The 26,618-nt window shown below is 36.7% G+C and overlaps 1 protein-coding gene across 2 annotated transcripts in view; it reads left to right on the top strand.

Moving 5' to 3' along the window:
• ATRNL1 (attractin like 1) overlaps positions 1 to 26,618 on the top strand; it is a 433,916-nt gene that overhangs the window by 362,621 nt on the left and 44,677 nt on the right. For both annotated transcript variants that reach the window (XM_053949025.1, XM_053949022.1), the window contains one exon: positions 19,591 to 19,705. In XM_053949025.1, the coding sequence (XP_053805000.1) occupies positions 19,591 to 19,705 (115 nt within the window). The remainder of the gene's footprint in view (positions 1 to 19,590; positions 19,706 to 26,618) is intronic.

The following is a 26,618-nucleotide window of genomic DNA, read 5'->3' as shown; positions in this document are numbered from 1 at the left end:
TGCCAGTAATTTTGCTCCTCTGAGGAAATGAGGAGCAAGAGGCTTCTCTGAGGAAATGAGGAGCAACATGCTCCTCTGAGGAAATGAGGAGCAAGAGGCTCCTCTGAGGAAATGAGGAATGCTTTCCCTGCAGCACCTCAGCTTTCCCCTTCCCAGGGTGTAAGATGTGACACTGAGGGCAGGGCTCAGCCTCTGAAGGCAGAGCACAGCAAACATCTCTTGCTCTGTAACTTTGAGCAAACACAGCAAGCTCCTCTTGTGACACAAGTGTCTTGTTTGGAGTGTAAAGCAGATATGAGAGCAAAACAACCTAAATATTTACTGTTTAATCAAAGGTGAATGCTATCTATAACAAACAATTTAATTTAATCTATTGTAAAATCCTATCTTTTGTGACATTTCTTTTTCCTTGGCATTGCTTTTCAGTTAGAGGCTTCCATCCATTAATTTGCCTGAGGGAAGAGGGGACTCAATTCATTCATAGGCTACAAACTGATATTTTGCAAGTATTCTCTGTAATGTACATATTCACAGATGAAATTCATCAATATTTCTTACTTCCTCTTGCATTTATGACACCAGTTGTTCCCAACCTTTAAACTTGCCATAAGCTTTTTATATATTTCATTCCATTCAGAATTTTAAAAAATATTTGACATAGCTGTTGAACCCATTATTGTCCTCATTTCCAAAAAAATCACTTTAATAATAGCCTGCTTGCTTTTAAGAAAAGGTTCACTTTAAAGGAATAGGCTTGTTACAACCTAAGTTTATGTGCATTTTTCCCAGCATGCTACCTACTGATTTAACATTCAATACCAACTGCAACTATAATTATCCTGTAAGATCTTCAGATATCAGGAACACTTAAAAGTTTCTCACACGAGTGAATTTTAAGCTTTACTAATTACTGTACGTTGTCAACAAAATCAGTAGTGCACCTTCTTGTTTTATTAATTGCAGGGAAATAATCTGCAATAGGAGTAAAGGGGAATAAAGGAGAATTACCCAGCTAAAGGCTCTTGGACAACAGTAACATAACTTTGGTATGAGTTCACTCCTTCAAAAGAAATGGTCAAGAGCTGTTTGGGTTTTGGTGTTTTTTTTTTTTTTTTAACTCTGAGATTTTGTGAAAAAATCCTTAAAGGAAAGATACGTCTTAATGCATAAATTTTGTGGAATGACTGACGAAGTTGAAACTCCATTTCAAAAAGCACTAGGGTTTGTTTAACTCTGTATTTTTAGTATCCAGAGTTACTGAACCAGACTTTACTTAATTAATAACTATAGGATGTGAGGCAGTTCCAGTGCTGCTTTTTCTATTAACTTGCAATTTCCTCTAGGAAATGAATAAGCTGGGGGTTGTGGGGGAGGGGGGAGGCATGGCTGCTGAGAATAAATGTGGCACCACCGCACATTGCCAAATTCATTTGAACGAGTTAAAAACCATGGGTTATAAATTGAGTAAGTTCAATTCTGTAGCTCATGGAACACATTTTGTAGGAAGAGCAAAAGCAGAATTTCTTCTGCAAAAGCAGAAGATGAATAAGGACTGAGATTAGAAAAGCCAAGAGATAATTTGTAAATGTTCATTAAAAGAGTACTCCCATATTAAAATGCACTTGGTAGTTTATCACTTTCCAAGCCACATGTACATACAATGTTGAGACATGTTTCAAATATAATTTACTTTTTTCCAATGTAAACCTTATTGCTTTCATTGAATTTGTATTTTGTCACTGAAAGCAACATCTGAAATGCTCCAGCTGATAACAATATTGTAAGGCTTGGCTAGACAAGAGTTACCTTTGTTTGGAACTGAAAATCTACCAGGGAAGTGTGAAACTGCTGAAGCCTGTGGCTATTTCCTGAAAGTTCTGTTAGATCTGGAGGGACTGAACCTTTCCAAACATTTTCCACATGGCTGAAGAAGGAAAATACTAATACTTGGTGCTATTTAATGAATAACTTAGTCATAGTTTTACCCATTAAATTCAGAACACGGATGTTTTTATTCTGTGTTTTAAATGCTCTAATTTCAGGAGGTTATAGCTTATTTATAGAGAGGTTTTGTAGTTAAGTTGTTCAATTAATTGTAGGGACTCTTAATTGAAAGATCTTGTTTTCAACTGTTATCCATTAAGAATATCACTGAAGCAGCAATGTTATGTATTTAAACACCTCAAACACTGTAAGATTTTCTGGTGTTTTCAAATTAAATATTTCAGGACATTTCTTCCTAATGTTGGCAATTTTCAGTATATTTGAATAGAAAAGAACCATACTTCTGTTCCTATATAAGCACCTATTGAACATGCATTTTCCACAAGTGCTACTTTTTGTCTGTATTTATAGTGCACACTCAGTAAATATGATTGTTGAAACCAAATTAATTAGGCAGCTATTAGAAATAAGACTTAAGACTATACTAATCTCATATTTGCTGCAGTAGTTAATTGAATGCTAGTGCAGTTCTGTTCTGAAAACTTCCACCTACAAAATGAGAGTTTTTATTATCTACATGTGAACACAGGGCAATAAGAACCTTCCATGGTACAAACCACAGTGTCAGTCTCAGTGTAGATTCTCATTTAGCTTGTGCTCTTTAAGGAATCATCCCTGCTCCCCATTTTTTGTTATTAGACACTTATGGTCAGTGCCTGTGTTTATAACATCATGGTTTCATCAGTATATGGATACCACTTTAACACATTTATCTTTTGTGTGATTTAAGCTGTGTATAAGTATCTAGTCATGCACCTGAAATTATTCCTTGTTCTTGATTAACATGTGCTCGTGAATTCATCTGAGTGTGTCTTGTTATTAAGCTTCTTTATTAAAATCACCTTTTAATTTCCTGAGTTAATTAAAGATTTCTGTTATTTTTACAGTCTCTCTGTGTGATGGCAAGTGTAGTATGTTTTACTCATTTGGTTTCTTGTAATTTATCATGCTGTCAACGGAGCTGTTGAACTTTTACTTTGTGTTCAGGTATTAGTAATGAGTGAATGAAACAAATGATGTTATAATAGCTAACATGTATTTGTAAATGATATTAAAGTGCTATCTTTATTTCAAGCTGACATAGACATTGAAAGAAAAGTGACATTCCATCATTTTGCTCTTTGTCAAGAATATGGTATAATAGTGTTGGTTTAAATTTAATTTTCCTTAGTTCTAAAGACATAACTTAATTTTTTTTTTTTACATCTGTTCTTCTTGTAATAGGTAATTACATCTATTTTCTTTTGCATCGTATTTCTGTGTTCTGCTTTTATTATGGACTAGTGGAAGAGCACCTTTTCCTCACAGATTTTTGAGCTGTGTGATGCAGCTTCTTCAAATTTTGGATATTTGGAATTTTTAGAGAAATTATTGTAACCAAGTACAGGCAAAAAATCATATAATCTTTTAGCCTTAATTCTTCAAAATTCAGAAAAAATTAAGCGTGTAAAAAATCTTACCCTCATCATTATGTGCTGCAGGGATGTTGATGGTGAAGGCATTGGATGCTTGTGTGCACTGGAAATTGTAGAACCTTGGTACCAAAACCCAAGGAACTGGAACTAGAAATACATGCTATGTAAAATCCCTCTTATTTATCAGATGCAACCCAGTCAGGAAAAATCGTGAATTTTTTATGCAAATTATAAAATCTGAGAATTTTACTGTTTTCTGGTTTTCAGCATAATCCTGTGCCATGTGCTCAGGGATGACCCTACTTGAGCAGGACCTCACCAACCTGGTGGTCCCTTCCAACCTGGCTTGTGATTATGCTGTTGAATTAACAGAAAGTGACTTTATATTCAAAGACTACAAAAAAAACAAAAAAAAAAAAAAAAAAAAAAAACAAAACAAAACAAAAAAAAACCACCAAAAAAAGAAAACCAAACTTTTCTGAGGGGAAGAATTTCCCTTCGTTTTCTTAAATGTATAATGCATTTAGAGTGGGTAATTTTGTGATGTCAGTTAGTTCTGTGCTTTCTTCAGCAGGACTTGCATAAGCTGTGACATTCAGGAATTATGTGGCCTTCCTAAAGTGATATTCATTGAATGTTTTCATATTTTCTATGTGTGTGAGCAGAGTTTGGGAGGACTTGCATTACTCACAAATGAGCAATATATGAGTTATAGATCACACCAAACAATCATCAATAAATCTCTGTAGATCACATTGCCATACATTATGCATATGGTACGTGTTTAACAGCAGGAAAAAAAGGGAATTCAAGACTGTGGTATGGGTTTACTTCTTGTATTCTTAGATTATAAGTATAAAATTAATTCCTACATTTGTTTCAGCCTAAATATTAAGACCCAAAGCAAGTGTTCTGTATCTTAGAGGAATGCTGTGAATCCTCCAAGTTAATTTATCCAACTTTTTAATTTCCAGCTCCTAGGACCATTAGGTAGGAGGCCCAAAAGTGCTCACTGGTGTTAAGTGAAATACCAAGTGTATATACCAGGAGCTTTTAGGTGGGTTCCAGATCTTTAAAACTGAGAAGTGCCTTGACATTTAGAGCTGGGAAAAACTGATACAAAACATATTTAGATATTTGAATCAGTCTATGTCTCCCAAAGAGGAGGCTTTTTTTGTCCTGCAATTGTGGAACAGGTGAACAGAGATGCAATAGATTATATCTGGTGCAACAGCTGTGGTGATGGTCTGTGTGGGATACAGGGGAGTGTTAATTTAATCATCTGCATGCACATGGTAATGGGAAGGAAAGACGTGATAGATGCAATATTGAAGAGCTCTGGTAACATGTTTTTAGATGATTTGATGAGTTTACTTTCAGAAGAATCTGGAAAATTGCAAAGACAAGATGTCTCGTGTTACACAATCTGTTGCAATCAATATGAAATGGATGTGCTATAACAAATCTGGATCTTGAGGGAGATCACGGAGAGAAACAGAACTGCAGAAAAAGATTAGATCTCTGATTTGTGGCTCTGCTTTCTCCCTTCATAAATTTTTGTTTTCAACCTTTGGTGATTAGCAAGTTCATTTTATGTCTTTATTTTCTTTTCAACTCCTAATGATCCTTCTCAGCTCCTAAACACGATATAATAGGGACCTAATACAAGTGCTGTTCAGAAAACAATTCTATCAATCGGAGAATTAAAGGTAAAATAAAGTTCTTTGAACATGACAGTCACAGTGATCCCTTGCTGAAATGTTGGTGGAAAGCATAAAACAGCACCACTGAAATATTAGTACTAAATCAAAATGAGTATCTGCCTCTAAAGTCATGTGTGCCAAATTATGTGGGTTCTGTCATGCTTCCTGCTCACAGGACATGCTGTGGAAAAGCAGTCACTTCCATGTGTTTTGTGCAAATGGTCCAGTATTTGTGGTCATCACACACAATCTTTTTAGGTGTGGATTAACAGCAATGTAGGTAATACCTGTAATTTATAGTAAGGTACTGAGGAGAAGAGGGAAGGATGAGAAATAGATATGATGGCAGGACTGGAAGTGCCTCAGAGTAGCTGTAATCCCTTCCATGTGATTGAGTGGCACCCTTGATGTGCTTCTGTGTGGTAAAAATGAATAATGCCTCCTGACACACGTCAGTGAGTTATCTGCTTGTAAGAACAAAGATGGTTTCCTTTTGTACTAGAAATTGCTCCTAAGCATGGACAATAACAGTGTCTGTCTCTGTCACAGCTGTGAGCATCCCATAAGAAAAGATCTACAGGGTGTGCATCAAGTCTTTGTGAGCAGATGTGGTCCTTAACAGCATGTTGGGAATGGGATGGATACAGAGTGCTTTAGGTGTATAATGCCAAATATGTTATAAGAAACAAGGATACCCTTATTGCACATGAAGTATCCATGTGCTCCCCAGGAGGTTGTGAGAGACCAGATTTATTAGGGTTCTTAGTTACCCTTCTTGAAGCTGGTGAGAAACTCTTATGATCACTGCAGAGTGTACCAAGTGCTACAGTGTAAAGCCAGGGAGATGTGAGCTTTGAAAACAGTCTTAAAGGAGACTAATATTGATTAAAAAATCAAAAATATGAAAGAATTTTCTGGTGACCATTGGTGTTCTGGAAGACCAGAATCTTGAGAAATGCTCAGAATGATGTGCCTTTCTTTCTGGAGGGAAAAATTTTAAAATTACTTTATCTGCAGAAGTTATTTTATTTTTAAGACTGGCTATCATGACTTCCATCATAGGAAATGTATGGTATTCTCTGTCCTGGCTTCTTACAGCTCTGGAATACACAATTCTTAGTGCTGCTAAAGCACCTGACACCTCCTGGGAACACCAGACACCTGCAATTTTTAAAGCTTTCTCATAATAACACTGACTCAATTAGAGAGAATCCAGTGATCTGCAATCTAGACTGTGAGTCACTTGTCTTTTTCCAATTACTTTCTGTATACTGAGAGAAGTCAAATATTTACAACAGAGCTGAGAGGTAGCAGGAGGCCCTCACCAGCTTTTCCTACCTCACAAGAAATGCCTGAGCCCTGTTATTGAGCAAAGGTTTGTTTACAGATGGTTAATTAGGGACCTAACTGAATCTTTTAGAAGGACAGATGCAAGTTGATTAACATCTATATCATCTACATGAGTAGCCTTTAATAAGAAGGCTCTTACAAGAAAAAATAAAGTGATATATCCAATTAAAATCTTCAGCTTGCTCAGCAGTTCACAGAAAATTAGGAAACACTAATGAACAAAACCAGGCAAGCTGGAGAAAAATTGTAACTATACAAAGAGGCCTTTCATGTGAACATAAAACATGTTTTAAATATATAAAGAAAATATAAAAATAAATCTCAATATTAGAAAGATTGTATGAGTGAAATGTTAATGATCCAAATTAAGTCTGTCATTATGTATATGTTCAGATACTTCTCATCACTAAAGATTGCCCAAAGATAATTTTTTTCTTAAATGCAGAAAAATATTAATCTATATTTTAAATTACATTACTTATGGTAAACTCATAGAAGTTTGAATAAGGACAAAACCAATTGGAATGTGAAGGGCAAAGTTTGCTTGAGCAAAGACTGTTAGCTGATAAACAGACCAAAAAAGATAGTGTTTGGAATTGCAAATTTCTACACTAGGTGATTCTGCAAAAACAAGGACTTTACAACAATCAGAACTGGAAGTCATCCAGAAATGTCACAGCAGAAAATCAGGGACAAGGAAACTGGAGGGAGTAGAAACCATTCTGACAATTTATGATCAAAGAGAACTAAAAGACATCTATTAAATTCTTAAATATATTGATGGCTCTAGAACCTTTTAGTGCAACCCATTTCAATAGACATTTGGGAAATTATGAGAAATTGCTCTGTCTGGGACTGAGGAGGCTTTCAAGAAGATTTTTCATTCAAGGTCTTTGATGTAGCTTTTATTATGCTTAAATTTTTCTTCCAACATCATATTCCAGAGATTTCTGATAGCACAGTAAGAAATAATGACAGGTTTTTTGTGTAGGTAGCCTACCTGCACATATGTACAGTTCCATCTGTTTGGGGAAGGTCACCTTAAGTCAGTGTGGCCTTAAACTGAGCTTACTCAAGCTGGGAAGTAGGGGGCAGTTGGATTTCTTGCCTGGCTGTTGTGATCCCTTGAGTGCCCCTATCCAGAGGATTTGGCCACGTCAGGCCCAGCCATCCATAATTCCTCCTCCATGGAGAAAGCACAACCTACTTCACAGACATGAAATCTTTGAAGATGTTCTGGGTATCCATAGAGAGCTGCCAGTGAAAAGACAGCTTGTGTGTTCTCTGGGCCCTTAACCTTCCTGTAACCACAGCATTTAACTACAGCACTTCCCTCTCTGGGCTTTGGTCCACCAGGACATGTGCCATGACTTTATTGCATTCTCTGTATTCTGTCCCACACAGTCACTTCCAAATTGTAGCTCTATCTTCACAAAACATGCCTGCTTTGTCTGTGACCTTTTTCCAGAGTGTCATATGCCACACATTTCTCACGCTTAAAATATCTTATGAATATTTTTAATTTTATTATTATCTTCAGCACACCATTGCAAGAGAATAAGTCACCACAACTAACACTCTTTAGCTGGCTCTTTAGTTGTGCGCTTTTGCTTAATGCTTTGCTGCTCTGGTGTGTTATAATAGATGCCAGTGGCACATGCAGTCCCATACTCCTGTATATTCTTATGGAAATCTAATTCTGCTCTGATTGCATCGCTGTATTTTAAAACAGATTTGTTTTACAATAATGAAAAGCAGGAATCCTTAATGTTACCTGAGTCAAGGCCAAATTTTAAATTAAATTGTAAGCTCTGGATGGAACTGGTATTAGGGGAAAAATGTAATTGTCATACATCGCAAAGATAACTGAGAAGTTTCTGAAAGATTTGGGTAAAATTGTCCTATTTGAACAGGAAAACAGTATAAAAAGTTAAAGGAGACTACGAGCACATGGCAGTAAGTTGAGGATGAAAATGGCTTTGTGATTTTAATTGTAATAATCAGAAGTTGTGACCACACCTTCTTGAACATACCTGTATTTTGAGCTATTAGTATCATTTTATGCTTTATAAGGACTTCTCTGTAAAAGGAGACAGAAAGGCAAAGAATATTCAGTGTCCACATGGTACATTCATTCTGCAATAAAATTCCTTCTCATTCCCTTGCTTAGCCTTAAGTACAGTTTTCCTTCCCCTATGTTATAAGAAGCCAGCTGCCACTCCTTAACCTGTGTTTGCAGTTTGCCCTGTTCCCCATCTATGGAAACTGAATTGTAGCAAGGGGGGAGGTGGTTAAAACACCAAGCACAGGTATGGGACTCCACCTGCCCCTTCCCACTGGCACAGACCACGGTGCTTCCAGGTCACCCAGCAGTGGCACCTGTGCCCTCTCCTGTCCCCTCCCTGGGGATGCACTGAGAGCCAGGGACCCTGCAGTGCTGAAGCCCCACTGTCCTCCCTGGAACTGGGATCCAAACTTTCACTCTTCCAGTACAATTCACAAAGAGAGCAGCAGGTCTGAGACTCATGCTTATGGCCACTGAGAGATGCCTTCTGGGTGACTCATGGGCTTCACAAAGTCTACTAAGAATGAAGAATGGTTTAATTGCTAAAGAGGCTGGGGCTGGCATTTAGTAACTACTGCTGGTTTTGTGCTGCTGATCTAACCACAGGAATTAGCAGTGGGTTCCTGTTTTTCACTGTTGTTGAACAGGGAAACACTGATTTGAGTGGCTGCCCACAGGAGGGGAGAAATGAAAGAGACAGGAGTTTAGTGTTGAGTGGGTACAGTGTGTGTCATTTTATGGATGGCTGGTACTGTGATGCAGTCTCTTAGACCTACAGAAACCCAGTCTTGTGGTTACTACTGAAAGCAAATAACCAGAAAGAAAACGTGCACAGTTGAAAACTTACCATGGGATGCAGCCTTAATGCAGAGCACTGTAGTTACAGCCCAGGGTAATAAAGAAGTGTTTGTTTGAAATATTTTGCAAAGCTTGGTTTCTATAGTAACAATCATCATGAATACTTTCAGCTTCAGAAATAACATCTGCTTGGTGACTGATCTCAAATCTCAACCCTTGCTGAAGGAAATAAGTTCCTGCACCTTCTGCTTATTGTTAGCCAGTGGCATTTGATACAGAGCATTTATTTCCATAGGACAGGGAAAGGTGTTGGAAAAGGGTGGGAAGAGGAATTAGAAAATAATGGTAAAATGTGTTATCTGCCTCTTTATCCTTTAGTCAATGCTAAAATAAATCAGAGTTTACAGAGAGACCAAAAGTAAATGTGTTATACTCTTCTGTTGACTGATGTACAGGACAAACATTTCTTTGATTTAGTCTTGTCAGTGATTTAAACTTTATACATAAACTTAGGGGAAGAGAAATAATTTGGTTAGATAGGAAAAATGTATAGGCAGAGTACAAATCTTAACAGAATGCAGGGCTCTGAAGGAAACTTCAATGAAAAGTTCACAAATCTGTGAATTTTCAAGGAAACTCTTTCAAAAAGGTGGTCAGTCTGCTGTGAAAATGGTATTTCTTTTGAAGATAAGATTCTAAAATCATCACTGCTGCTAAATTTTGCAATGTAAAATTTATAGTGAGAAAATTTTCTGAAGCAAAATAAGTACTTTCGTGCGATAAGGATTGGGGATATAGAATTTAATGTGAATCATGATTTTTGGTGGTGGTGACTCAGTACCAACTTAATGAAAAGAATAATAAATTTTTGATATAATTAGAAGTTCTGTTGTGCCATAGGAAATATGACTGGAGTAGAAGGGTGAGTTGAGCTGGGCTATATTTCCACAGCACTGATTTTCAGTTAGCAATGCCCAAGAGCGTAAGCAAGCTTGGAATATGGTAAGAAAAAAACCCCACACAAGCAAAAAAAAAGGCAAAAAAAAAAAAAAAAAAGAGCCCACAAAAACAAACCAACCAAAAAAACCCAAAAACCCCCCACAAAACCCCATAAAAAAGACCTACTTACTCATTTAAGTGAGGTTCAGCAAATACTTTGTACTGTAGATCTGTACTGAATTACTGAAAATTATACAGGTTTTGTAATATATTAAAGGAGCAGTGTTTTCTTTAATAGTAAAAAATCAGTCTCTTTAAAAAAAAATATATTCCATCAGATATATTGAGCTAACATGAGTAACAAGAATAAATAGTTTCATTCATGCAAGTAATTTTGTTTGCTTTAATGCAAAGTTTCTCCAAGCACAAATTCTGATGTGTCTAATTATTTGTCAGATTAGATCCTGTAGCTTCCATTTTTTTGGCGCATTTTAGTGATATTCTGAATATGAGCACAGTGAGCACTAACAATCTTGATGGAGAGCATCTTAGAAAGCAACATTAAGTGATAATACTTGAGCTTGAGTTTATTTGTGGAATTTTTCAAGGACAATATTAATAAATGAATAACAGAGTGTCAGATTTGCAGCTGGTGTAAATCAAAATAGTTCTGCTGCTACTTGAGTGTTGTGCTGATTTAAGCAACTGATATTTAGGATTTGAATTAATTCATAAGATTAGAGTGAAAAACTACTCAATTATGTTTTCAAATTCGTGAATGGTCAGAGCAGGTGATGGAGGTCCTCAAGAGAGGAAAGTGAGACACATCTTGCAACACCTTAGGTCTGGTTTGTGCTTTCACACTCCTGCCAACCTGCCCTCTTCCTTTTCCCCTGCTGGCAGCAACCACTGCCAAAGCAGTTTAACACATGCTGCTGCTACCACATATCACACAGCAAAACCAGGCTCCCTTTTGCTGCCATCTTGTTCCTTTTCCTTGGATAACAGAAATCTTTTATTTCTCGTTGCTCTTCCTGCTGCCGGAGCAGCTACGATCGGATCCACAACGTCCACGTGCAGTCACTGGGATGAAAACTTCTATAGACTTTCAAATCTGAAATAGGGATCATTTGTTTCAGAATGTTTTTGGCTCTGGTGTACACACTTTACAGCTGTCTGGGCCATGGCAAGGATGATGAAAATAAAAGCTGTGTCATGCTTTCAGACGTTTGTTCCCTATATTCCCTAGTCTGTGATCTGTGTAAGTTGTCATGATAGAAAGTAATTTGTTATTCTGGTGCCATTAACATTTTTTTCCTGCATTAAGAATATTGCCAAGTTTGCACTTTAATCCCTTCTGCTGACAGCTAGTTTTCACAATGTCTTGATTTAGTTCTCTTTTTTATTATTACGATTCCAGGTAGAAATGTTTTGATTTATCATTCACTAGGCATCCTGCATGTGGCCAGGAGGTTAAAAAAGAACTTGAAAAGGCATTGCTGAGGAAAAGTTCACTAACACTGTATTTTGGATGACATAGAGGGTTCTATATTTTCTTTCTAATTTTGCAAGAAATGCAAAATACAGCATAATCCTTTTAGGATACTTGCCTTTCCTAACCCTCACGTCTGGCATTGATCTCCTAAAAGATTATCAAACCTTATCTTTTATGACTCTAGGGTGCTGCAGAGCTACAGGAATAACGTCTCTGCAGTCACAAAAGGTAACTGTTAGTCAGAACTTCTGCCTTCTGTCTGAGTTTCATTGTCACAATGACAGATTGAAACTTTGTGATCCCCTCCCTGAGAAAGGACAGCCTTTCTGGGCTCCTCGTGGACATTTCAAAAGCCTGCAGTTGGTTCAGTTTGCTTGTTCCCAGTGAAAGCAGCCTGTACTGTGCTCACACTTAGCCCTGCCTATTACCACAGCCACTCTGTCAGCCTGCAAGCGAGGCAGAGTTTAAATTGTGCCTTGTACTTTATCTTTCCCAGCCCTGGAAAGTTAGTAGTGGCTCTGAGGGGACCATGTCCTCTTCTACAGGCAGTCTAGGGTAAAATTAACCCATTCTGACATATGGGAGTGACTCTCTGCTCTTAAGTGATCAGCCCAAGCTCAGTGATGGACTGTCAGTTATGCCTCCCCAGAGAAATGAGTTTTCATAGATGAGTCTTTAAGGCTGAATTGTAAAGGAATAATAGAATTCTCTTCTTCTCATTTCTAATCCTTGGAGATCCAGCAGATATGCCCATCTGGGAAACAAATGCCCATTAGCATCACTTCACTGCACAGCACCACTTTGACTTACAGGATGGCAGTCAGAAGAATTTACAGGAAGGTACCTGGGGATACATGATTCCTGGTATATGCCACAGACAAAGAGTCTCAGGTGCTTTTCCCAACAGGATCTACCTGGATGCTGCCAAGATAAATTTCTTTTCACAAACTGGACGCTGTCACTGCCAGCCTTTAATCAGACTCATAGAGCTTAATAGGGGAATATTCTGGAAGCTCTAGGGGATATCTCTGGCAGTAATCCAGTCCAACTACTACACACACCATCCGCTCTAAGTTATGTTCAATATTTTCCATATTATCCTGGAATTACCCTCATTAATGAGCAAGATGTAATAGTAAAGTAAAACCAAGTTTATTTGACAGTAGGAAGGCACAGGGAACTGCATACATGGGCACATAGATAAAGAAATGCAAGCAATGTTCCTTGCAGCCACCTGATGTTTTAACTTAGCTTCAATGTCTTGTGCTCTGTTCAGCCACTCATGAAAATCAAGAAAATTCCAGGATGGTGCACACTGATGTCACAGTTCAGGAAAAGTAACCTCTAGGCAGTAGGACAAAAGCTGAATAGCAAACCTGATAAGGAGCTCTTTCTGGAAACCCCATTGAAAATAAATGTATCTGCAGGTGTTTCTCGTAGCTTGGTCTTAATAAATCAGTTTTAATCAGAATGTCAATTCATAACTCTCTTGCTAATGAAATGCCACATGACATAGTATAAGGTTTATGAGATGAAGTCCTTTACTAGATTAACTGAGAGTAACTTTGTTGCAAATAAACATAGTTGTTATAATAAAAATATGACTCTTCTGAGCATAAACACTTTAATATATAAATTTCAGATCAGTACAGAACTAACAACCATATTCTACTCAAAAGACTGCATGAAAGAATGCAGTCTATCATTGTTAGAGCTGAGATAGAGAAGCAAGACAATAAATCGAAGGATAACAATGCAGTTTGTGCACTGGGGCCATAATAACAGCTTGGTAATCATAATGTATTCAGTTTATTGTTCATTTCCACTGCTTTTCTTATGGAAAATAATGTTCCAGTATAGTCTGAGATTTCCATTTCTATTTTGAAACAAGGAAATTAATGATTTTTTGTTCTGAAAAAACAGTGGGGCAGAATTACAATGGAAAGATAATTTGCTGTTTAAAAAGTAATGAGAAATGTTAGTGTAATTTTGGTAGGGTTGCATTTAATTATCAATAAAGCTTTGTTAGACATGCTAGAAATTTTCAGGTAAAACTTGTTCATTTTGAAGGACTAGTAGGGTTGTAGAGTCCTCCCACTGAATTGGTGAAGCTGGATGACTCAGTCACTCTGTCACAGAAGCAAGGTGGTTGAATCAAGTCTCTTCCAGTTTAGGTAGAAAGAATTATGAGATACAACAAAAAGTTTACCAGCTTTTGCTGCTGTTGGTAATGTGGTTGTGTACCTCCAATAGGTTAGTGGGACCTCATTAACCAAAACTAGAAATCACTTAAAAAACCCCAGGCAAAAGGAAGTGCAGCGTAGAAACTCAAAGTGCTGAGGACACTCGGGCTCTGGGCCATTCAGGTTTAAATGAGGTGAAGATTTCCACTTACTAATTGCAAGAGAGAACTTTATGTGATGTATTAAATGAAAGTCTTCAATAAGTGCTCAGAATTTCTGTAAAACCCTGGAGTCATATGAAGAACTGGTGTTTCCTCTACCAGCCACAAGAAGTGTTCAGTATCCCAGCCTTGTTTATTTATTCTGTCTGTGTGTTTCCTGAAGTATATTTCTCCCTCACACAAATGATGTTTTGTGAAAGCTTTTTTTTTTTTTTTTGGTGTTGCACTATCATTAAAGCTCATTACTCATTGAATAAATCTGTGGAGACAATTGTCAAAACTTGTAGATGGGTGGGAAGCTCATACTCAACAGTATGCTAATGAGCATTAGTTCATTAGTTCACCCAACACTTAGAATAGTAATGTAATAGTAACAGAATAATAGTAATAGAATAACACTTAGAATATCACTGACAGGCTACAGAACCAGCAGTGCTGATGGCAGGCTTTGTTCCTGGCTTTGCCTTAGCTCCAGCACTCTGGAAGTGTCAGGTTCTCCTTGGGGCAGCAGCAGGTACTGTGAAAGTGGTGGGATTTTGCTGGGAGGAGCAGACAGTGCTGTTTCTTTCCTCTGACATTACTGCTGGGTTTGATTCTCTTGGTAAATGACCATGGAAACAATCACGTGGAGGTAGGATGGAGGTTGTCTACAGGTGGGAGTCTGCCATCTCCTTCTCCTGGAAGGATAGCTGCACAAGGGGCAGTTGGAGTTTCTTCAGGAAAATGGCCAAAAAAGCCTCAGCCAAATGACATCAGTGGATTTCTGTGACTTTGAGAGGGTGAATTTTCTTTCTTAGCACTGCTGAGAAGTCTGCCTTTACTGCACTGAAAATGGTAAAAACAATCCCAGCATTTGACACTTCATCTTCAACGACAGTTCAGAGAATTTCGCCTCAAAGATGCATTTAGTAAAAGCGGAACAGGGTAACCAGGGTTCATCCTCTTACCATAAAAAACAGAGTTAATATCTGCTTTCAACTGTGTTTTAAAAGAAAGTGGCCACAATGCAGTGTAAAAACCTAATTTGATAAGGATGTTTTGGGAACACCTACCAGGATGTACCTGCTCTACATCCAGGGCAGCTGCAGGAATGCCAGTGAATCCTGAGCAGGCATTGAAGAGACCAAAATGTGCCTGACAGGTAGAGAAAACTTTCAAATCTTGGGAGATTTTTAATACTAAGACTAACACGTTCTTGAGGCTTTTGAATTTGCATGTAGGCAACTTAATTTGACCAAAATCCAACCTGGGTACTCAAGTGCTTTTGGAATCTTGAGACTTGTGTATCCCAAATAAATTATGTAACTCAGAAAACAACCAAAGAATTTAAGAAAAGTGCCAGAAGCTGAGAGCAAATGAAGATGTGAATACTTGTAATATAATAGTCTGTTTTGCATCTCTTACCCTCTTACCTCTTCAGAGGACACAGTCTTTTTTTTTTTTTTTTTTTTTTTTTTTTTTTTTCCCTCCTCTGAAATCTTGCACAATAAAAATCCAGAAAAGCGGCTGTTTACATTCTGAGTCTGGTCCTAATCCTGTTGCAACAACAGATTTGATTGTTTATTTGCCAGGATGTCTAGCTTAGTTTGTGTGGAATTCACCAGATTAATGCTGTTTTAATAATATGATTAAAAACTACATTTAAATTGACATAATTAATACAATAAGAAGTATAATTCAAGCTGTTTTTTAAAAACTGAAGTTTTATTTATAATGAATTCTTGTAAGTACTACTAAGACCATTTTAGTTAGGAAACATTACAGTGATTAATGCATGGCTGTTTGCATTTTAATACTTGATTTATATATCAGATCTGTATTTGTGCACACTGTCAAACTTTATTCTGTTCTTGTCAAAATACTTATTGCTTCTGACAGGTGTAACATGCTCACATTAATCCTTAATTCCTTGATTCAATTTTCTAATTGCTTTTTTGGCATGAGTTTGGAGCCACTTAGTCTTACGTGAAGTATTTGTCTTATGGTATAATAATGCACTTTTAAAAATTGGATGCACCTAACTTTGACTGTTGAAGAAAATATATAGAGGGATATTACTTGGTACTGAAAATCAAAAGTTTTATAGCACTTCTAAGAGGCACCACTTCTTGGAATACAGATAGAACCAAAACTCTTCATACTTTTCATCTTCCCATATTCACAGTATTAAATATTTTCATAGGTTCAAATCAGTGCTGAAGTTTCAGTGCATTTTGCCCAACAGGAGACGCTGAACACTTAGAGCAACTCCATGAACATTCCCTGAGTCGTTGTTCTGCTGCTCTTTTCACCTCTTCAGGTTTTTCCTCTCTCATATCACTGCTTGCCACTTTTGAGATTGCTTAGAATTTGAGATTGGACACTGGACAAGTTCACACAGCACCATTGAAGTCCTACTGCTCTCTGCTGCCCATCCCACCCACCAAGGGGGACAGAATCCCCTTCCCAGCCTCTCCTTGGTCTGCACTCCTAAAGCTGATCAGCTTTTTTATTCCCAAACAGACAAATACAATAATGCAAGATTTGCAAGGTTTTTCAATACTTAAATATACTCACCTCTTTTGCTGCTTTCTTTTATAAAGCATGAATATGGCAAGCACTGCTGTATGTTTTTCTGCCACAAATGGTAGTATTGTCATCTGTCCTGAGAAGGAAAAGAAATAATTTGGCCCAAATCTATTTCTTACTGAAACAGATCCAAAAGGATCTTCCAAAGATTGGTATTACTTCATAAACTCACCAGGTAGATGAACTTTGGCTTTTTAGGACTTTCAGGAAATATTGGGAGAATATAGAAGCTTTTCTCTAATAAAAGTAAAGATGACTCCTGATACTTATTTTCTGTGAATAAATGCATGAATGCACACTTAAATTGTGGATAAAATCTTATCTATTTTTTTTATTGCCTGATTTAATCCCTACCCTCTCCACTTATTTATTCTTTCTCTATCCTCTGAGTTATTCTTCTTTTTTCCCTATCAATATTAACAATATATGCTCTTTGATCCTTTTATTCCTTCATAGTTTTCTGCCACTTTCTTTTTCACCTTCCCAGCTGACACATCTCCTTCTGTCATAGTGTGTGTAAAAAAGGGAATATAGGAGTAAAAGTTTATCAGAGAAGTGTTTGTTTATTATGTCTTCCACTGATAAACTTTTATTAATCTGTGATTGTCATTTGAGGTTTTGCCAAAAATGTAAGTCTCTTTCTGTACAAGGGGAAAAGAAAAAAAGATAATTCCAGCAAGTAAATCATGGTAGCTTACTGCTTTGGGCAAACAAACTTGTACCTTATCTCTTCCAAAAAACCCGTGGAAAATGCATGATAAATGGCACATTTCAGGGAACATGTTATGTCCCTGTGAAATAACTTTGATTCATGGTTATGTATTTATCTTTAAACAACTGACAAACCTTAGGCTATCTAAATTATTATCATTTGCTCTATGCTGCTGTGTTATTTTGCTAGGGACCCTGAATGATGTGAGGTTAAGATAAGACATCTTGCTTCTGCAGTCATAATTTTTTTTATAAAGAAACAAAAGCACAAAATTCTTACTGTATTTTACTTTTGGATGAAGTCCTTGGAAAGACTATTTATCAGAAATCATTTCCTCCAATTGTGTTTTGAAGAGCATTAGTATAAACTTCAAACAGAGAAGGATGGGGCCTGTTGATCAAAGGGTTTATATTGCACAGCAAAAGAAAATATCACCATGTGGATTTATAAGAAAATAATCACCAAATTAAAAGTCATAGCGGTGAATTTGTTCCTTTCAATTGTGTGTCTGCATAAAGTGCTCTGAATTACATTTTATAATGAAGATTTCATTTTCTTTCTGTTTTCAAATATTTGTTTGATTTGCTGTTGTGACAAGTCAGGAATATTGACTTAAATGCTCTATTGCTTGCATTTGTAACACCAGCTGAAGCTTTTGGGGTTTTATTTTTCTGTTTTATCATTTGGTAAAGGTTTTGGTGAATGTAAGTTGTCATTCCCTATGGCGTGGCATTTTTAAATTAGATGTCATTGCTTACCCAAGTTCTTTAATGTGTATCTTTAAAAAAATCTACAGAAATGCCTTTCAGATATGACCATGAAGTAAAAAAAAAAGTATATTTTTCTATTTTTCACTGAGCATAATAAATTTTTCTTGGAGGTAGAAAAGTAGAAAATGATTTTTGCTTTACATGATGGAAGTGCCTTTGTTTTCCTTATATTGAGTACTTTGCAGTGTATTTAACTTGACTAAACTATTATTTTTTCTTAGAATACTGGAATTGGTTGACATTTATGTATACATTGCATTTTTTATGTAAATAGAAAGTTTTCTGGCTTTGAATTTTGAATCAAAATGTCGAACTACTATTTTTCCTTGGAACATGAGAGACATTTAGAAAATTTACAAACAGAAAAAGAAAGAAATGCTTATCCTGATTTTGACCTAATGTTTTTAGAAGTATCTTTTGTGCTTGACTAAATGTTTAAGCTCTCAGAAGTGAAATGCCTATCTCTGAGTGAACACAAAGCTTGGAAACATGAAAATGTGGATACATTGTAGATTTTCATCTTAAAAACTTATTATTCTATGCCTTTGTGGACTGCTTTGCTTTATTTTCCCAGCTCCTGCTGTCCTTGGTAAATCAAGAACAATATGGTAGCAACCATTTAGTTGAAAGCTAGCAGCAAATTTAATTATCTATATAGTTAATGAAGTTTGGTAACGACACAAACCCTCTGCCTTCAACACCACTGCTATCATAGCTTTATAGAAGATAAAGCAAGGTGATTATCACATAGGCAACATTTTCAGAGAGTTTCTAAACATATATAAATATAATAGCACTGCACCTATATTTTGCATATGCAAAAAGAATGAGGAAGTTCCTGCTTTGAAGAAATTATTTCCATAGACAGGAAGAAGGCAGAATTCCTGGTCTAGGGCTCTCATGAGGGATTGACTAGCTTTAGCTATTGGTATATAATGTAGATTTGCACTCATTTTATAGTTTTGGCATTAGGCAGGCTAGGTAATGGATATTGTTGAAGCAGAATTCTTTCATATGGATACTTCTTTATAGAGATGGGGAAGTTGGCTACTGTCAGATACCAATGTGTATATCAAAAGATTTTGCTGTTTTCTAACCTTTAATTTGATATTAATACATTTAGAAAGCTATACAATTGGTAAAATTTTGTTGTCATTATAATGATTTATTTTTTGTTTGGTTAGATCTGCAGTGTGGGCTGTCAGCACCCATTTTTAAGTCAATTAACATGGTTTGGGCAGTCTGTTTAAATGCAAAGGAAAAAATATCTTCCCATCTTTACACTGTGCCTTAAAAAAACCTAAAGGTGCACAAGTAAAAATGGAATGGAAATCTCAAAGGTTAACGTGGGTGTCTTCCTTCTCCAGGGTGCTCCTAAGCCGATTGCCATCGAGCCGTGCTCAGGAAACAGAGCCGCCGTCCTGACGGTGTTTTTGTGTCTGCCCAGGGGAGCGTCAGGAGTTCCACCACCCGGGCAGTCAGGTAAGGCTGCTGGGGTGGCTGTTGTGTCTGTCTCCTCCTCAACTCTCTGCCTGGGCAAAATCACCCTCACAGATCCAAAATAATGGCATAGCAGATGGATACGAGGCGCTGCTCGGTCAAGCTGATGTTAAGTTTAGCCCCAGTGTTGCATTTTTCTTGGGAATTTGGTGTTGTTTCCAAACTAAAAGCCCAGTGATTAAGCCAGCCACATTTCATTAGGACTTCCTGAAGCAGTACCTGTGCATGTCAATATGCTCCAACATTGTCTCTCAGGGAAAAAAATTTCATATGCAGCCACTTCCATGGTTTCAGTTCCAGCTGCTGTAAATGAGGCTGTACAGGGAATACCAGTGAGTATTTTCACTTCAGGCTAAAATTTAGTGCAGTCTAGTTTGCACCATAAATCCCAACACTTTGCTGGCTGGGACTCAATTAAAATACTAGGATTTCCCAGAATGCCTGTCAGACAAAACCTGGAATTGTGTGAGTGAATGCTTCTGTAGGGAGGTGTTCACTTTGGAAGTGATCCCAGCTCATTTTAAAGTAGCACTTATATTATCTGGAAGCACTTCTTGTGGTGACCTACCTTCTCTGCTAGATCATTGTACAAAAAAATTCTCGTAAAATACTTCCTAAACAGGAGGTACCTTACCTGCACCTTTAAAATCCTCTAAATAACTGTCTACAATGATGTGATACAAAGGAGCCATGACAAGAACATGTAGACAGTAATGTGACACTGCACATGTGACCAGTTTACTCATTCAGACTTCACTCGAGCTGGAGCCAAGATGAACACCTTTTTAAGAAATAGTAGACTGCATAGTATGTGCCCAAAATGCAGGATTAAACCAGAAAATATGCTTTCAGGGTAACTTTTATCATTAAGACCCAAAGAAGATATCCTTTTAACCTTCAAAAATCCATTTAAGAGATTTAAAAGTATTGAGTAATGATGAGGGCAAACTCAGTAGACTTATGTTGGAAATAAGCTCAGCTGGGTGTTCTTGTTTTGTTCTGATCACTATCTGTTATTTATTTGGGAGTTTTAGTTCATTTTTTGAGGGTGAGGGGTGTTAAATTTTTTCCCTCTGAGTTCTGAGATGAGGACTTAGTTCTTAAAATGCTGTTTATGGCTTGGAATATCATTTTTGGAAGTGCTATGAAAATAAAAGTGTTACTGATGCTTTGTCAAATCCATTTCCTGGAAGAAATATATAAATGCAAGTGCTCTGAAGAGAGCAATGAGAGAGTAAGAATGTTTAGCTTATTCCCTGTTCATGTTTCAAGGAAATGAAAAAGAAATGAAGGTGTTTATTGTCTTGCAACAAGAAAAAAAACATTATGAAAGGAAATTAAAAGTAATTGTTGAAATTGAAGCTTAAAATGTTTTTGGAGGGACTGCTTTTGTTGTTTTCAAATCTACCTGTAATGTGCATCTTGACAATAAAAATGTATTCATTTAGGTTTTTCATAATCAGCTTCTATTTACCATGTAAGGAAGTCTTTGAAAAGTAATTGCTGATCTTTGCTGTGTTTAAAGCCTGGAAGGTATGGGTGTTTAGAAACAGGACTAGGGTTCCACAACACATAATTTGTGTCATTTTGCGTGTTTCTCAACCTGTGAAAGAATGCACCTCTTTTATAAACACGTTTTGTCCTCCTGTTATGTTCTGTCTTCTCCTTGCTTTACCTTCCACCAGCTTCGTAGACATCTATTTGGAATGCTATTCTTCCATTCTTTTATTATGGTACCTGTCAGCCCCTTAGTGTTTCAAAATAGATAAATTATTTAGTCCTACAACTTCCAGTTTGTTCGGGGTCAAAAGCAAATAGAAATGCTTGAGCTGTTCAGCCATACTGGTTCAACCATTAGAGTGTATTAGGTTACGTGGTTATAACCATTTCTTTCTTGTGCATGATGAGTTTTGGTGCTCATGGATTGCTCTGTGTAACCATGCCTAGGCCAGGCAGGGGCTATTATGCAAGTTTGTTGGCATACCTGTAACTCTGCTAATTCCTGTCCTGCAGCACCCTGGGCTGCCTGGGAGCAGATGCTGTGAGCACTGCCAAGTTTTTGGAAATGGTGTGGAAACTTTGAGCACTACACACGTTCTCTATGCAGTTATGACCTAAGTTAGACAAAACCAATGATACCGAGGTGGAAGTCGTGTGTTCAGTAATTATGTCTTGCCAAGTAATATTAGAGTCCTCTATTACTTGCACACAGCCATTCGCCAGCTCGTTGGGATCGTTTTAGGATAGAACTGATCGAGTGTCAAGCACCTTTGTTTAAATGATCCATCAAGGATGCTCATTCCCAGTTCACACTAGGAGAGTGTGGCATTTGTTCCTTCTGTGCATATGTCCCAAACATAAGAAGGGAATGCCTGTATTTTTATTGTCCTGCATTTTCTCCAAAACTGAGGAAGCAAATTCTTTACATAGATAACTAATCTATGCTCCACTGGAGTTCTTAGTTGTATACCTAATTTTTTAAGCTCTGAATTTGAGTTTTACATTAATGAATATTTTATTGGAAAATGTCTCTGAATATTAAAAGAAAAAAACCCAAAAGCAACCCAACAAACCAGTGAATAAACTAAACCCTAATGTAAAGGTTACTCTTTGTGCAACATATGTTCTATACTTCACCTTTACCAGCAGCTGGAAGAAAAGTTGAAGCTGCAGATGGTGGGCTTTGGCCAAAGGCTATGCATGGCAAAAAACTTCTCTAGGAGAGACCATATGTCCCAGTGCAGATCTGTGTGTTCTCTGCTTCCTGCAGAAAATACTCACAGGCCTAATTCTGTAAGTTTAACAGTTAAACTGGTTAAAATTAATTTGTGATTTAAGATAGATTTTATACAAATTGATCACATAGATTCAGTTAAAGCATTGATAAAAATTAATTTATTGCAAACAAAGAAGAAACACTAGTTATTGTGATTTATGTTTTAAAAATGGATTTTTTTCAATGATGCAGCTATTTGTAGAATTAAATATCCTGAAGGTCTGGGAAGTCACAAAATGTTGCCATCATGGTAGTTTAGGTGTTTCACAGACCTTACATTTTCTTTTGGGTGTAAGCTAACAGTTCAATTATACTTCTCGGAGGTAACTGAAGTAACTGTTTTTAAGTGAAAGAAATTGGAGACAAAGTTTAAATTAGAATGATCAATGCAAAGCATTAAGTTAAATTTCTCAGTTTGGATTGACTGATAGAGCATGTGCTTTCTTCATTCTTCAATTATCTTATTCACTGTATTGTACCTGTGTAATCAGAATTAAAATTAGAGGGTCCAGAAAAATAGCAATTGTCTGTGAGGTTCACATGTCTATCAGTACAAATGCATCAGTGTAGCTCATATGTGACTTACAAGTTTTATGATACACTGGAAGCTTGACATCATCTTTTATTGCTGACCCCGTGATTTAAATGGCTTAAACTCTTCTTAATATCAAAGCAGATCTTATAATGAGAGCAGCTGCAACCGTTCTCTAGAAAGAACTAAATTATACATTGCAAAGGGGATTGAACAAAACAGGTTAGACCAGAAAAAAGAGGATAATATATAACAATGCAGAAAAAGGTGCCTATGAATTATCAGCAGTGGAAGGCCCAAGAATAACTCCTTCAAGGTCTTCATACAGCTCTGGTGATATATTGGGCAATACAGAAAGAGTGGCTTGGTAATGTGATAAATTTTGTTAAAAGAACTGTGACCATGTCATCATTACTACTAAAGCCAACTAAATCCCATGCTTTGAGGTATTGAGTTATTGTACAATAAGTTTATAAAACCATGTTTGCATCATTCTGGGAAAAGGCCACTTTGTGCTGTAAAGCACAAAGAGAAATGAGAACATTAAACCATTTCAAAATAATTCAGAATCAAGGGGTGTAATTTCTGAATTATTTACTTTCACACAGCAGCTCTTGCCTATCTACCAAGAGGGTAAAAGTGATAGAGCACCCAGTAGAAGAAATTCCCTATTGAGGCTGTAAGCTGAATGGTCTCTGCAGATGTGCACAAATGAGTCTCTCTGTTAAACCTTAGTAGATCTTTAACACCTCCATGGCTATGACAGGATGAGGTGAATCCAACTTAACCCATAAAATAACACTTGGAAGTTAAATGGAAGTCGAAATGGAAGACTGTGCACAATATTCTGTTGTTATAAGTACAAATTAGGATGTCAAGCCTCCGAACTGTGATATCTGAAAGTTCCTGTCTGATATCCTTGACTCACAGCAGAATTTTGTGTAATTCTGGCCACACTAACTGTGGTGTTCAATCCTACTTAATCAGCAAGCTACAGTAGGATCACAGAATCAATAAAACTACCATGCCATCTGCCTTCCCTGTCCTCACCGTCGTAATGAATAATGACTCATTAAGTGTTCTACAAGACAATTAGCTCTGGTTGAAAACAGTAACAAGGCTTTCCTGATTGTATTTATAATTTTCTCTGATTAAAATACAAAAAACCTAATGCATATCATAAGAGGCACATTAACATAAATATGAATTAACTAATAGTTTTTATAGAGTATTATATTTAATTACATTGCTCAATTTTTCTGACCCTTGGAAAAAACCCGTAGCTTATGGCTTTTCATTTGTAGAATGGCTTCATATGTGTACCTCTCTCAGTATGCAGAACTGGTTGCAGACATACACTGGGGCATGCAAGTCTCATGAATTTCTACCTGCTACAAACACATTCTTTTGCATACTCCTTTCATACTTGCAAAATAACCCAGTAAAGTCAGTAGTGCTACAAGGATGAGTATAGGTTTACCTGCAGAAAAATATAAGTGAAAGATGTAGCAGAAAATACACTGTCCTTAAGACACACAGAGTGAATCTCTGCTTTAGTGAAGAAAAACTGTGAATACTGAAAGGGGTGAGAAGAAAAGTGAGGGTAGAGAGAGACATGGGAAGATATTCACAACTGATTATTTAGATTCCTAAACATCTGAAAAAGAAACCTAAAATTGATATTACAAAAGGAAAAAGGAACTCTGGAAAATGATAGATGTCTAGATCAGAACAAACATAGTTCTGCATTCTATTTTCCCCAGCTGGCTTATCAGGCCCTACAAAGTAAGGTCCTACTTTTTATTTAAGCAAACTTATTTCTGTGCATCATCCTGTTGTTTGTGCCGTAGCAATCCACTTCTCTAGATTCTCCTTTGTAATTTTGGAGACAGAATATTGACTTACTTTCATTATTTGCTGTTTTATGGACATTGATTCACCAAAGTATAGTTTATATTTGTAATCTAACAGTACTGTTTATGTAAGATAAAGTGGCATGTAAACAGAGAAAACATTATAAAAAACTGAGCAAAAGTAACTATACAACATCCCTAGAAGAGACACCTTCCCCCATCAGGAATAGCAGGATTTTTTCAAATAATGAAACATCAAAACAAAAAATCTCAGTTCTCTTATTTCCTCTGAAGTCCTAACTAAGTGGAAATAAGTGAAACTTTGTATTACACAAAAATGGTGCAGATGTCTAGAACTTGTGTTGAAATACAGGGGTGAGTCAGGCATTTTATTTATTATGCAAAGTTGCACAGTCATGTTCATTTGACCAGAAGCTCTGCAGATAAGCTGGAATATTATAAAAGACTCAGTGGGGAACAAAAATATTTGAGTTTCCTTTTACTGTTTAGACTGTGTGAAGACTGGATTTAATCTTCTCTCTCTAAACTGAGGCATAACTAGAGCATTTTGAATAGAAATGTAATTTTGGTAATGTCTTGAGGGATATTCCATATTAGTTACCAACATGATGCCAGTTAAATGCTCAAAAAAAAAATAGAAAACATTAACATTGTGGGAGAAAATCAAAATAGTCTTTGTAAGAGTTTTAATGACTACAACTAAAGCTAAACTCCTAATTATTATATTAAGCAGTATTTTCATCTTACTGACACTGAGAGACTGTAAAATCCAGGACTCTTTTCAGTTAGCTGGAGATGCTTAACGAAATAGCTCTAAGACTTGGTGTAAACTAAAATCATCTCTTCCCAAGATCATTTTACTGAAGGAGTTGCTTCCTTTTGAACAGTAAGGCCTATTTTTGGAGTGACTATTTTCTGCCTAATTCCATCCTTCTGCACTGCATCAAATGAGGGAGCAGACTGTGTTTATAGTAGTGACACTGTGAAAAGAACACAGTGGTAAGTGGCAGATGGTGCCGATGATTACTTAAAAAATATTGATGGCAATAGCAAAAACAAAGTAGATAATAAGACCTGCTAGCCACCACCACCCCTACTCCAGCCCAAACCCAGAGCAGTTGCTTCTGCAACGTGCAGGATAAAGTCTACTTAAAAAGTACAGAGGTTCTTAGCACAGAAGGCTTTGTAAGTGATGAAGAATGAGGTATTGATTTTGTCTGCTATTTTACAGAATTTTAGGTGGTTCTGTAATGAATTAGCTTTTACATTGTTCTAGCCATAGAAACTTGATTCCTTTAAATTCTGAAGAATATACTTGGAAAGGACATAAACATTTTAATATTAAGAACATGCTGTATAACGCTAGCAATGTGTCTTCCACACATCTTGGCAAAAGTAACTTATTGATTGGACAGTAAAAGCTTCATGCTGTGGAGCCATCAGCTGAAAAAGGTAAAAAGATAAGAAAAAAAAAAGGGAGAGAGCAGGAGAATAGAGGAGGTGGAGATGGTTGTTTTACAACTTTATCACTGGATTTGCTGCCCTAGAGAGACTCAATAAAATGAGACATATTAATAAAAACTGTTAAGTACTGTGAACATTTCTTTGACAACTAGTTATTCATTTTTCAATCCAAAACTGTCACTGTTTCTCGAGAGTATTAGAAACACTTTTTTCTTTTGGGGTTTTTGCAGTTTTAGTTGCATAAAGCGA

This window comes from Vidua chalybeata, chromosome 8 (assembly GCF_026979565.1).
Source record: "Vidua chalybeata isolate OUT-0048 chromosome 8, bVidCha1 merged haplotype, whole genome shotgun sequence".
NCBI classification, from domain to species: Eukaryota; Metazoa; Chordata; class Aves; order Passeriformes; family Viduidae; genus Vidua; species Vidua chalybeata.
The sequence above is the reverse complement of the archived record's forward strand: the minus strand, read 5'-3'. Positions and strand labels throughout refer to the sequence as shown.